The 13,461-nt window shown below is 43.1% G+C and overlaps 1 protein-coding gene across 2 annotated transcripts in view; it reads left to right on the top strand.

Annotated features, from left to right (window-relative positions):
• Window positions 1–238: 238 nt before the first annotated feature.
• The window catches only part of DUS4L (dihydrouridine synthase 4 like), a 33,197-nt gene continuing 19,974 nt past the window's right edge, over window positions 239–13,461 (top strand). The window contains exons 1-7 of one of the 2 annotated variants that reach the window (XM_032221231.1): window positions 239–457; window positions 2,103–2,233; window positions 2,981–3,102; window positions 4,808–4,925; window positions 6,912–7,034; window positions 8,327–8,553; window positions 10,446–11,460. In XM_032221231.1, the coding sequence (XP_032077122.1) occupies window positions 2,103–2,233; window positions 2,981–3,102; window positions 4,808–4,925; window positions 6,912–7,034; window positions 8,327–8,553; window positions 10,446–10,696 (972 nt within the window). In that variant the 5' untranslated portion in view covers window positions 239–457 and the 3' untranslated portion in view covers window positions 10,697–11,460. Of the gene's footprint in view, window positions 458–2,102; window positions 2,234–2,980; window positions 3,103–4,807; window positions 4,926–6,911; window positions 7,035–8,326; window positions 8,554–8,918; window positions 8,928–10,445; window positions 11,461–13,461 lie in introns of those variants that run through there. The other variant, XM_032221232.1, reaches the window with a different exon arrangement.

The raw sequence follows: 13,461 nt of genomic DNA, 5'->3' as shown, positions 1-13,461 counted from the left end.
GATGGATAAATGCATAATATTACAAATGGCAACTTGCAGGTGCTACAGGTGCTTGCAAAAACCTTTGCATTCCCCCCGCCCCCTGCCAGTCCCGTGCAAAAACTCCCTGCACGCTTTCCGAATGGCTCCAGCTCAAAAGGGAAAAATCCGGACTTTTAGGACTCCTCCAGGCAAGCCTCGTGGCCACGCCCACCCCGGAAGAGAGGGAAGCAATCCTGGGCGAAGGAGGGAACTCGGAAGTCAAGGCAGCTCGTGTGAATCTGCCTTTCCCGATCGGCCAAAGCAGCAGCAATTCCACGGGACCTTCCCGTAGAGCTTTAAAATTAAGAGCAAGCTGGGAATCTCTTCCTTGCGCGGGAATTCAGGATCAGGCGCTGTCCAACGGGGCGCGTTTTCAGCAAAGAGCTGCAAAGGAGGCGAGAAGGGGAGATTTCTTTGGTTTTTAGCAGAAGTTAAGGTCGCGCATCCCTTTGCACAGTAGTTTGTTATTCATTCTCTTAAGTTTGGGGCAAATGCTGCGTCTCTTTTCTCTCTACCGCGCAGGCAGATTTTGGGGGGGGGGCGGGGGGAGATGGGATGAGAATAAGTATTTAAGGCAGTCTTTTGCATCCGTGGGTATTGTTCGCGTGTGAATACGGCACTGGTGATAAGGCAGAGGTTGAGGTTGCAAAAAGATGCCCGCGGAGATTTCATTACCTCTGTTGCTGTTGTTGTTTTTTTCAAAAGAAAGAGCGGGGGGGGGAGAGAAAGGGGGAGGGGAAAGAAAGAAAGAAAGAAAAGGGGAGAGAGAAAGAGAAGGAGAGGAGGTAGAAAGAGAGAAAGAGAGAAAAAAGAAAGAGAAAGGGAAGAGAGAAAGAAGGGGAGGGGCAGAAAGAAAGAGAGAGAGAGAGAGAAAGAAAGAACGAAAGAAAGAAAGAAAGAAAGAAAGAAAGAAAGAAAAGGGGCGAGAGAAAGAGAAGGGGAGGAGGGAGAAAGAGAGAGAAAAAAGAAAGAAAGGGAAGAGAAAGAAGGGGAGGGGCAGAAAGAAAGAGAGAGAAAGAAAGAAAGGGGCGAGAGAGGGGAGGAGGTATAAAGAGAGAAAGAGAGAAGAAAGAAAACAAGAAAGAGAAAAGGGAGAGAGAAAGAAGGATTCCACCACAAATGCGCGAACAACAAAAGCGCGCCTGACTAAACCGCGGTGACAAAACCGCGCCGACAAAACCGCGCGACGAATTAGCCCTGAAGCGCGCCGACAAAACCGCGCCGACAGAAGCGCGCTGTAACGTAACCCTAAACCTAACCCTAAACCTAACCCTAAACCTTACCTTAACTTAAATCGCGCTTCTGTCGGCGTGCTGTTGTTGGCGCGCTGTTGTCGGCGCTTTTTTGACATCGCGGTTTTAGCGCCGCGGTTTTGTTGGCGCGCTTATGACGTTCGCGCTTAAGTCGGGTCACGGAAAGAAGGGGGAGGGAGCAGAAAGAAAAAGAAAAGAAAGAAGGAAAGAAAGAAAGAAAGAAAGAAAGAAAGAAAGAAGGGGGCGAGAGAAAAAGAGAAGGGGAGGAGGTAGAAAGAGAGAGAAAAAAAGAAAGAAAGGGGAGAGAGAAAGAAGGGGAGGGGGCAGAAAGAAAGAGAGAGAAAGAAAGAAAGAAAGAAAGAAAGAAAGAAAGAAAGAGAAAAGGGGCTAGAGAAAGAGAGAAGGGGAGGAGGTAGAAAGAGAGAAAGAGAGAAAAAAGAAAGAAAGAAAGAGAAAGGGGAGAGAAAGAAGGGGGAGGAAGCAGAAAGAAAAAGGAAGGAAAGAAGAAAGAAGAAAGAAAGAAAGAAAGAAAAGAAAGAAAGAAAGAAAGAAAAAAAAAGAAAGAAAAAAGAAAGAAAAAAAGAAAGGGAGGGGAAAGAAAATGGAGAAGTAGTGGGTTTGAAGATTAATAAAGACAAAACAAATATGTTGGTGAAAAATATAACAGAAAAACTAGAGTTTCTTCATCAGATGGCTCCTCGGGAGCTGAGTTTGCAGCCATCAGAATCAAACTCGAGAATGTGAGCGTTCAGCATATAATCAAGGAGATGGCGATGGAAATTAGGGGAATTGTTCTTACGTCCTCTTCTTCAAAATTTTGTTTCGTAGATGTGGCCTGATAACACTAATGATTCCGGTCCCTCCAGGCAAATGGGAGAGCCTCCACTAAAAAATCCAGTTGATTTGTTTCATTCGGGAGCCGTCGTGAAAATATGTGCTCCTATGGTGAGGTATTCAAAGTAAGTCACCCAGCTGGCTTTCATGGCTATGGCAGATCTAGAATTCCCCATCTCCTGGTGATTGGGCCAAAGTCACCCAGGCTTTCATGGTTATGACAGATCTAGAATTCCCCGTCTCCTGGTGATTGGGCCAAAGTCACCCAGCTGGCTTTTGTGGCTATGGCAGATCTAGAATTCCCTGTCTCCTGGTGATTGGGCCAAAGTCACCCAGCTGGCTTTCGTGGTTATGGCAGATCTAGAATTCCCCGTCTCCTGGTGATTGGGCCAAAGTCACCCAGCTGGCTTTCATGGCTATGGCAGATCTAGAATTCCCCGTCTCCCGGTGATTGGGCCAAAATCACCCAGCTGGCTTTCGTGGCTATGGCAGATCTAGAATTCCCCGTCTCCTGGTGATTGGGCCAAAGTCACCCAGGCTTTCATGATTATGACAGAACTAGAATTCCCCGTCTCCTGGTGATTGGGCCAAAGTCACCCAGCTGGCTTTCATGGCTATGGCAGATCTAGAATTCCCTATCTCCCGGTGATTGGTCCAAGGTCACCCAGCTGGTTTTCATGGCTATGGTTGGCACTAGAACTCACCGTCTCCCAGGTTCCAGCCTTGTGCCTTAACTACTAGGCCGAACTGGCTCACTAAACACATGCATAAAATGACCCAATTGCATGCAGTGTTTTCCAGAATAAAATAACGGTATTAATGAAAGGGATAAATAAATCATGTCCTTCTCTCGAATGCTTTTATATTTGTAGATTGTCCTTCAGAACTTTAGTCAGGAAATACGGCTGCGATTTATGCTACACGCCAATGATCATTGCGGCTGATTTTGTCAGATCTTTGAAAGCCAGGCACAGTGAATTTACGACAAACCAAGGTGCGGTAGGTTGTGTATACATTCTCTCACCCCTCTGGAGCTTTTAAAATCCTTGTTTATAATCCTCCGGCATTTGCCCTCAAAATACCTTTTAGAAACTACACAAAATCTAATTTATAGCTCAGGAAGATGCTGATTAGGATCGAATCATTGCACAGAGAAATGAAATAATATGTTTGGTTTTGGGCCTGGCATGTTGTTACAATGCAGCCGAGAGTGATTTATTCAGTAAGAAAGGCGGAAGGAACCAACCAGGTGTGATAGAGGAATCAGTTTAACAGCTTGTAGTCCTAGGAAGTAAACCTTCAGTCTGTTGCACACCAAGTGTAAAATTGTTCTTCGGTCTACTTCTTCAAGTTAAATTATCCTTGGATCAAGGCCTTCTTCTTTTAGTAGGTTTGTAAAGCGTTAAAACTCCAGAAGTTCCCCAAAATACGGATCTCCATATACCAAGAACCTTGTAAAATAGCTGGGACTGGAAGGAGTTTCTAGTCAAAGATATCCATTAAATTTTAAAGCAGCTGAGGTGAACAACTAAAAGTAGATGAAAAAAAAATTCAAATTCAAGATACCTGGAGGGCAACAGATTAAAGAAAGCTTAGTATATAGGACTGCGGATTCACACTAAATTCTGGTTTGTTTGTTCCATCCATCTTCTTCTATCTTCTTCTTCTATCCTCTTCTTCTTCTCCCTCTATCTTCTTCGTCCTTCTCCTTCTTCTCCTTCTTCTCCTTCTTCTTCTTCTTCTTGTATGTATGTATGTATGTATGTGTATATGTATGTATGTATATGTATGTATGTATGTATGTGTACACACACACACACACACACATATATATATATATATATATATGTGTATGTGTATATATATATATATATATATATATATATATATGTGTGTGTGTATGTGTGTATGTGTGTGTGTATATATATATATATATATATATATATATATATATATATATATATATATATATATATATATATATATATATATATAAAAGTCACAACCCCTGGTATGCCCCAATTATGGGAGGAAGCTAACTGCTTCCATTCTCTGTCCATCGGCTCGTCACAAGAGACCAGACAGACAGAAAGCCCAATATTTTACTGTTGCCTTTGTTACATTTTGTGTAGTATTTGCATGTATATATGTCTGTTTGTGTTGTGTGTGTGTGTGTGTGTGTGTATGTATATGGCTCTGGCTGTGTGTGTGTATGTTCCACCACAACCTTTGAGTGCCTTGAGCAATTTCAACCAAATTTGGTACACAGGTGAATTACTTCTCTGGAAACAAATACTGTGGGGGTAAGACACCCCTAACACCCTTCGGTGTGTGTGTGCTGTTAAGATACAGCCTGTTGTGCCTTAAAATGGCTTCTACTGTACAGTGCAGTGGTGTTGCCATGGTAATGGCTTCACAGTACTCCACAAGGGGGCTCCCTCTGGTAAGGGGGAAAATCCAACATTAGAAAGTACATTTGGTCTGAACATTTCCCCCCTATAAATAAATACCCGGGCAATGCCAGGTTATCGGCTAGTACTGAATAAAATCATCGCTGGCTTCATTCAGCATGGTTCTCCCTAGCTGGAATTCAGTGCTAGCAAACACACCAAACTGGTTCTCATTGAAGTTTCTAGAATGCATCTTTCCTAAATAACAGAGATTATTTTTATTTATTACAATTCCTTTTTTTTTTACAGATGACCATCCATTGATTGTTCAGTTTGCTGCTAAAGAAGCACAGGTTTTAGCAGACGCGGCTGGCCTTGTTAGCCCATTTGCAGATGGCGTAGATTTAAACTGCGGTTGCCCACAAAGGTAAGTAACCTGAGATTAAAAAATGGAAACAATTATCTCTCTTTCTCTTTTTTTCCCCTGTATCTGTATTTTTCAAGGAGAATCCTCCCGACAAGTTTCAAATAAGCAGAACATACAACTGAATATAATAGCAATGGCACTTAGACATATATACCTCTTCATAGTGTTTCACAGCCCTCCCTAAGCGGTTTACAGAGTCAGCGTCTTGCCCCCAGCGATCTGGGTCCTCATTTTATCGGCCACGAAAGGATGGAAATTTAAGTCAACCTTGAGCTGATGTTAATCGATCTGCGGGCGGTTGGCAGGATTAGTCTGCAATACTCCATTCTAACCATTGTGCCACCCCAGCTCTTAAAGTGGAGAGCATTTTGAATAAAACACAATCTTTATTGAAAATTTTATATATATATATATACATATATATACATACATACATACATATATATATATATATATATATATATATATATATATATATACATACATACATACATATATATATATATATATATATATATACACACACATACATACATACATACATATATATATATACACACACACACACACACACACATACATATATGTGTGTGTGTGTATGTGTGTGTGTGTTGTATTTGTGCTGATAAATAAATAAAGGGAGACTAGTATAGATCTATTTCAAGCTATTTAGCTCTCATCAGCTAGCCATACCCTTACTGGGATTAGGACCTGTGCTGTATTGCATCTTAGGCAGATGTGTTAACCATTATGCCACAGAGTTCTTCTCCTTATCAGCTGAGCCAGGGAGAAAGGTATATATTTAAAGTCACAACCCCAAATATGGGAGGAAGTTCACTGCTTCAATTCTCTGTCCATCGGCTCGTCATAAGAGACCATCCAGACAGAAACCCAATATTTTTACTGTTGCCTTTGTTACATTTGTGTTGTATTTGTGCTGATGAATAAATATCAGTAATAAATATATATACATACATACATACACGTACGTACATACATATATACATATATATTACACACACACACACACACACACACACACACACACACTCTTCCATAGCTTTAACCAGAGTCTAAAATGGTGTTTCTTAACCTTGGCAACTTGAAGATGTGTGAACTTCAACTCCCAGAATTCCCCAGATAGCATGTTAATTTAAAGGATCCTTTTGAAAATGCCTCTAACTTAATATGTTTACGCCTGGGCAGAAAATTCAGGAGAAGGATCCTTGGGTGCTTAGGCAAATGCAAATAAATTCTTGTATGAAATCAATTGCTAGTGTATATTGCATATCTACGTATTGACTGTATGGAGAAGCGTTTCTTAAGGCAACTGCTGTTGTACTGATTTTTCGTACCCTGTTATTCGCTTCCTTTGCATTTGAAAATAGATAAAGCTGCAAAGAAATTGGAGCTTTATAATATTTTTTGGTTTAAATGTCCGATGAAGTAGTCTTTTTAGTGTAACGTGGTATGTCAGTGGTTCTCAACCTGTGGTCCACTGCCAATTACCTCCCATAGACCCGTTAGATCGCACAGGGTCGGCCTCCTCCGGGTTCCGTCTACCAGCCAATGCCATCTGGCTACCACCCGGAGGAGGGCCTTCTCTGTAGCAGCTCCGGCCCTTTGGAATGAACTCCCCGCGGAGATCCGGACCCTCACCTCTCTCCAGGCCTTCCGGAAAGCCGTCAAAATCTGGCTGTGCCGGCAGGCCTGGGGTTGATGAGTTCCCCTCCCCTCTCGACTTGTATGGCCGTATGACTCTTGTGTATTTTAATTATGTGTATTGTGTTTGTATCCCCTTTCCCCTTTTGAGTTGTTCGCCGCCCTGAGTCCCTCAAGGAGAAGGGCGGCATACAAATAAACTAAATCTTAAATCTTAATCTTAAAGGCTTGAAGAAATGTTAGGATTTAAATCTTGGGTTAAGTCTTGGTGGTCCATTGCCACAATAGGTATCTAAACGGGGGTCCTCTATTGTTTTCTTCCAGGTGGGCCATGGCAGAAGGCTATGGTGCTTGCTTAATAAACAGACCACAACTGATACAAGAGATGGTGAGATCAGTAAGAAATCAAGTGAAAAAACCCACATTTTCAGTATCTATTAAGATACGGTAAGTCCTTTGTAGATATAGATATATATACCCTGTTTCTCTGAAAATAATAGCAGTAGCAGTTAGACTTATATACCGCTTCATAGGGCTTTCAGCCCTCTCTAAGCGGTTTACAGAGTCAGCATATCGCCCCCAACAACAATCCGGGTCCTCATTTTACCCACCTCGGAAGGATGGAAGGCTGAGTCAACCCTGAGCCGATGAGATTTGAACAGCCGAACTGCAGAACTGCAGTCAGCTGAAGTAGCCTGCAGTGCTGCATTTAACCACTGCGCCATCTCGGCTCTTCCCTCCCTGGATAATAAGCCCAATCGGACTTTTGAGCGCATGTGTTAAAATAAGCCCTCCCCAAAAATAAACTCTCCCTGAAAGTATTGCAACACAGCAGCAGCCATGAGGTGACCACACTCACCACCTCCTGCACCTCAAAAATAATAAGACCTCCCCGAAAATAAGGCCAAGCGCTTATTTCGGGGGTCAAAAGAAAACATACTCTGTCTTATTTTTGGGAAAACACAGTATGTGTGTGAATTGCCTTATAGATGTGGTGGACAGCAGAAAAAATAAATAACATGTACTTTATTTATTGGCTACATAAGAAGATATTGCAAATTTATCCATTAAAAAGCGGTCTTTAATTCGTAACCATATGATTTAGTGAAAAATCAAGGCATTTGTATTACTCAGGAATAATACCGCAATAGCGTAAGTAGCACTTATACACCGCTTCATAGTGCTCACAGCCCTCTCTGAGTGGTTTACAAATGTCAGCTTATTGCCCCTCAACAATCTGGGTCCTCATTTTACCAACCGCAGAAGGATGGAAGGCTGAGTCAACCTTGAGCCAGTCAGGATCGAACTGCTGTCACTGGGCAGAGTCAGCCTGTAATGTTGCATTCTAACCTTTGTGCCACCAGGAAGGAGAATGAGGGAGGGAGAACAGAAGGAAGGATGGGAGGGAGGGAGGAATAGTAATAGCCCTTAGACTTATATACTGCTTCATAGTGCTTTTACAACCCTCTCTAAGTGGTTTACAGAGTCAGCGTATTGCCCCCAACAATCTGGGTCCTCATTTTACCCACCTCGGAAGGATGGAAGGCTGAGTCAACCTTAAGTCGGTCAGGATCGAACTCCTGGCAGTGGGCATAGAACTACCAGTACATATATATCATCTATAATTTCTCCCTCTCTCCCCCTCTCCGTTCTTAATTCTTCACTATATTATCACGCTAAGAAAATATTTTCACCTGCTGGCTTAAACCATTTTTTTCCTCTCCCGCATGGAACAAAAGGATCCATGGAGATCTAAAGAGAACTGTAGACCTGTGCCAAAAGGCAGAGTCAGCTGGCGTATCCTGGATCAGTGTCCATGGGAGAAACGTAGAAGAAAGGCATCAGCCGGTGCACTACGATGCAATTAAGACAATTAAAGACACTGTCTCGGTACCGGTAGTAGCTAACGGCGATGTGAAATCCCTGAAAGATGTGGAGGCCATTCATCAAAGAACGGGAGTTGATGGTGAGAACAAGCTTGATTTTTCTGATTTTTTTTTCCTCCCCCAATGCTTGTTTCTAGTAATGCTCTGTGTGTGTGTGTGTGTGTGTGTGTGTGTGTGTGTGTGTGTGTGTGTTCCAGTATAACTCTGGAACGCCTTGAGCAATTTCAACCAAACTTGGTACACAGATGACTTACTCTCTGGAAACAAATACTGTGGGGGTAAGACACCTCTAATACTCAGGGGGTGTGTTCTGTTAAGATACAGACTGTTGTGCCTTAAAATGGCTTCTACCGTACTGCCGTAAAATGGCTTCTACTGTACAGCGCAGTGGAGTTGCCATGGTAATGGCTTCACAGTACTCCACAAGAGGGTTCCCTCTAGTAAGGGGGAAAACGTCAGAAATTACGTTTGGTCCAGACATTTTCATCAAGGCTTTGATTATTTTTGAGGACAAATGTATGGCATCTGGGGGTACAGGGAAAACATTTGGAAGTAATTTAATTGTCGCCGAAATCAGGGGGTTCCCCGTCTAATATAGGATTAGGATAAATAAATACCCAGGCAACACCAGGTTATCAGCTAGTAGCTATATAAGGAGCTCATTTAATCAAATCTATCTCCCTCTGTTAATCATCTGAATTTTTCAGAAGGCTGCCGTTCTGCTTCTAGTATCTTCAATATTACTGTTAACCAATTCCTCTAGCTCCCAGCATTTCAAAACTTTTTAATAAATAAGGGATTATGATGCTCCTTAAGTAGGTCATGCAACTTCTCCAGCTCTTCCAAATGCGCATCACCTTCAAGAGATTGGTGAGCGATCCATGTTCACCGACCCCTTCGCATTTTGTGACCTCTCAAGCCCCACACCAACAACCGCTTGTCCAAAGTTGGCAATATGCATTTTGAGGATTTGAAGCGGTGGTGAAATTCTTTTTTTTTTTTTACTACTGGTTCTGTGGGCGCGGCTTGGTGGGCGTGGCAGGGGAAGGATACTGCAAAATCTCCATTCCCTCCACATTCCAGGGGAAGGATACTGCAAAATCTCCCCATTCCAGGGGAAGGATACTGCAAAATCTCCATTGCCTCCCCATTCCAGGGGAAGGATACTGCAAAATCTCCATTGCCTCCCCATTCCAGGGGAAGGATACTGTAAAATCTCCACTGCCTCCCCATTCCAGGGGAAGGATACTGCAAAATCTCCATTGCCTCCCCATTCCAGGGGAAGGATACTGCAAAATCTCCATTGCCTCCCCATTCCAGGGGAAGGATACTGCAAAATCTCCATTGCTTCCCCATTCCAGGGGAAGGATACTGCAAAATCTCCATTCCCACTTCATTCCAGGGGATGGATACTGCAAAATCTCCATTCCCTCCCCAAACCAGGGGAAGGATACTGTAAAATCTCCATTCCCACCCCATTCGAGGGGAAGGATACTACAAAATCCCCATTCCCTCCCCACTCCAGGGGAAGGATATTGCAAAATCTCCATTCCCACCCCACTCCAGGGGAAGGATATTGCAAAATCTCCATACCCTTCCCACTCCAGGGGAAGGATACTGCAAAATCTCCATTCCCACCCCACTCTGCGGCCAGCCAGAGGTGGCATTTGCTGGTACTCCGAACTACTCAAAATTTCCACTGCTGGTTCTCTAGAACCTGCTGGATTTCACCCCTGATTTGAAGTCTGCCATCTTCAAGTTGCCAAGGTTGAGAAAGATTTAGACTCGGGAAAGGAAAAATAAAAAACCTGGTCCAATCTTTTTTCCATCAACACCACTTCTTGTTCTACAAGAAAATAGTACAGCCACGGACACTGTCAGTGGATACCAAAAAAAATATTCATTCCAGCTTTAGGATAAATTAAATACGTATTTGTGGTTTTCTGAAAATATATTTGTTTTCCTTTTGTAGGGGTCATGGTTGCGAGAGGGCTTTTAGCCAATCCAGCTTTATTTGCAGGATATGAAGAGACCCCTCTGCAGTGTGTCCAGGATTGGGTGGACATAGCCCTTGACCAGGGTGTCCCTTTCACCTGCTTTCATCATCATTTAATGTACATGCTCGAGAGGGTGACTTCGAAGCAAGAAAAGAAGATTTTTAACGTTTTATCAAGTACGTCTGCTGTTCTGGACTACCTTAGAGATAATTATGGAATTCGGTAGCCTCCTAGATCTATTTAACCATGAGAAGACCAAGCTTATTATCTTAAGTTGTGGGCGTCTACGGTGGCTTTTTCTACTCAAGGATTTCAGTGTGTGCATTTATACGAAGTTGGCATTTTCTTATGAGCAAATTGTGAAGAAAAGCAGCGAGCATCGATAGGTTTATTCAGCCTTCATCGGCGGCTGATAGGTGCAAACTGTGAACCATAATCTCAAGTTGATGTTGGGGTTCCAAGTAATAGATCCATATCAAGCAAAACTCCAAGGCAGGTGGGTTCCTCAAAGAATAGCTTTATTGGCAATATCATATTGGCGCATATCTGGAGAAAACAGACTCTGAAAAGTCCCACGGTTTTTCACCTAATTAAAAGTTTTTCCCTCAACCCCAAACAATCGGTCACATGGTCCAATCAAGGCGCTGTCTGGTGGTCTGGTCAAATCACTCCTCCTTCCTTTGACCAGGTGTGCGAATGACCTTGGTTCCCAAGAGAAAGTATTTTGTTTTGACTACACAGCCCCAGATATCTCTCATCCCCTATCCCTCAGCTCCAGTGTGGCAGCACTGAAGCTGCAAGGTGGTTTCGTCCAGACCAGCTTCGAGGTTGACCGTTGGTTTGTTTGGACCAAGCGCAGCTATACATGTGGCTATAATATACAAAGATACTGATGACAATCAGATATACGGGTGGTCCTTGACGTGCAACCACAATTGAGCTCAGAAATTTATGTTGCTAAACAAGACAGTGGTTAAGTGACTTTTGTCCCATATTAAGACCTTTCTTGCAACAGCTGTTAAATGAATGACCGCAGTTGTTAAGCTAGTAATCCTGGTTGTTAAGTGAATCTGGCTTCCCTTTGCTTGTTAGAAGGTCACAAAAGGTGATCACAAGACCCTGGGACGTTGCAACCGTCATAAATCTGAGCCAGTTGCCAACATCCCAATTTTGATCATGTGACCATAGGGTGATGCAATGGCCATAAAAGTGAGTCATAAGTCACTTTTTTCAGTGCCGTAGTAACTACAAATGGTTGTAAGTTGTGGAATACCTGTAATTCTCCTCCTCCTCTTCCAGTATCCTACATTCCTTTCAGCAGAGATTAATATCTACGAGCTGATTAAAAACTTCCCCTGTTAATAATTCTAGATAATAATCATTCTTTGGAAGGAGTGTACTTTTGGAATATATTTGAATGATCATAGCTTGCTGAATTTCTTTGATCATGCTATAGTCCCAAAGGTGCTTTTCGAAAGGCAACTGGGCTGATTTTTATTTGAAGACGTTTCGCTTCTCATCCAAGAAGCTTCTTCGGCTCTGACTATAGTTCGTGAGAGAGCTGAAGAAGCTTCTTGGATGAGAAGAGAAACGCCTGCAAAGAAAAGCAAGAAAGTCCAGTTGCCTCTTGAAAAACCACCTTTGTGACAACCATGACCTGGATGACTGAGAATCACACTGTAGTAAATGTTGTGGCCCAGCAGGAGCCATTGGAGTTTCCACCAGACTCCGACAGCGAGGGGCCCTATGAGTCGGCCCTGGAGGATGTGGAGGACCCTGGATAGGGTTCCGACTCCGAGCAGGGCGCAGAGAAACTGGTTGGCCACCAGGGGGCGCCTGAGCCTTGGATCAGTGGGGAAGAGACAAAGGAGAGTGAGCCGGAAACCAACAGTAAGTTGTTCCGGGATGCACGCCGTCGAAGAGCTACTCGGCAACAATTACGTAATTACAGGAGGTAATTACGCTCAGCTGATGGTCATTAGGCTCCTCTCCAGACTATAAAAAAGACTGCTTGTGCCACGCCTTTCTTGCAGAAGTCAACGCTTTGACTAAAGAGAAACTAACTTGGCAGGCTGGATTGCTGCCAGAGTTTGTCTGAATTGCTGCCAAGGTTTGTCGGACTTGCTGCCAAGGCCCTGATCTGTTTGTTTACTTGGCTTTCAGCCACCGAGAGTCTGGTCTTGCTATTAAAGGACATTCCCATTAAGCGTGTCTCAGCTTTCGTTACTGGACGGAGGAGGGGGTCAGAAAAAGTGAATATAGTAGATTTCTAAAGAAATATAGTAGTTTTCTGGAGAAACATCAGTTCGAAGACCACCCTAAGCCTTTATTCTGCAGTTTTATCTCTACTTGCAAAAGTCAGGCGTCAGTTCATGAGACTTGTTATCAAATAAACATGGATGAGATTGTATTTATCAACCTACATCCATTCAAAATTGCTTCATGTACATGCCACACCTCTTAATCTTGGACTAATCCTGTTGTGCAGGTAGTCCTAGAGTCACCACCATTTGTTACGTGCCATTTGAAGTTACGGCACTGAAAAAAAGTGACTTATGACTGTTTTTCACACAACCATTGCAGCTGCTCCATAGTCACATGATCAAAATTCAGATGCTTGGCAACTGGCCTGAATTTCTCCAGGGTCATCACTTCACCTTTTGCGACCTTCTGACGAGGAAAGCCAGATTCACTTAACAACCATGTTAGTAACTGCAATGGTTCACTTAACAACTGTGGCAAGAAAGGTCATAAAATGAGCCAAAACTCAGTTAACTGTAGCAACAGAAATTTGGGGCTCAATTGGGGGTCGTAAGGCGAGGACTACCTGTATTTGTAATTTAAGGCAGGGGCCCTAAATTTTTGATATGTGTTTCTGGGTGGAGTAATTACAATTAGTGTGTATGGAAAATCAGGTTGAATAAAGGATGGAGAGATATAATTAATAAAGGTGCACCAGAAGTAGTTTAGTTTTAATTGCACCAATCCAGG

This window comes from Thamnophis elegans, chromosome 7, assembly GCF_009769535.1.
Source record: "Thamnophis elegans isolate rThaEle1 chromosome 7, rThaEle1.pri, whole genome shotgun sequence".
Lineage (NCBI taxonomy): Eukaryota > Metazoa > Chordata > Lepidosauria > Squamata > Colubridae > Thamnophis > Thamnophis elegans.
Note: the sequence above shows the minus strand (reverse complement) of the source record. Positions and strands in the feature narration are given on the sequence as shown.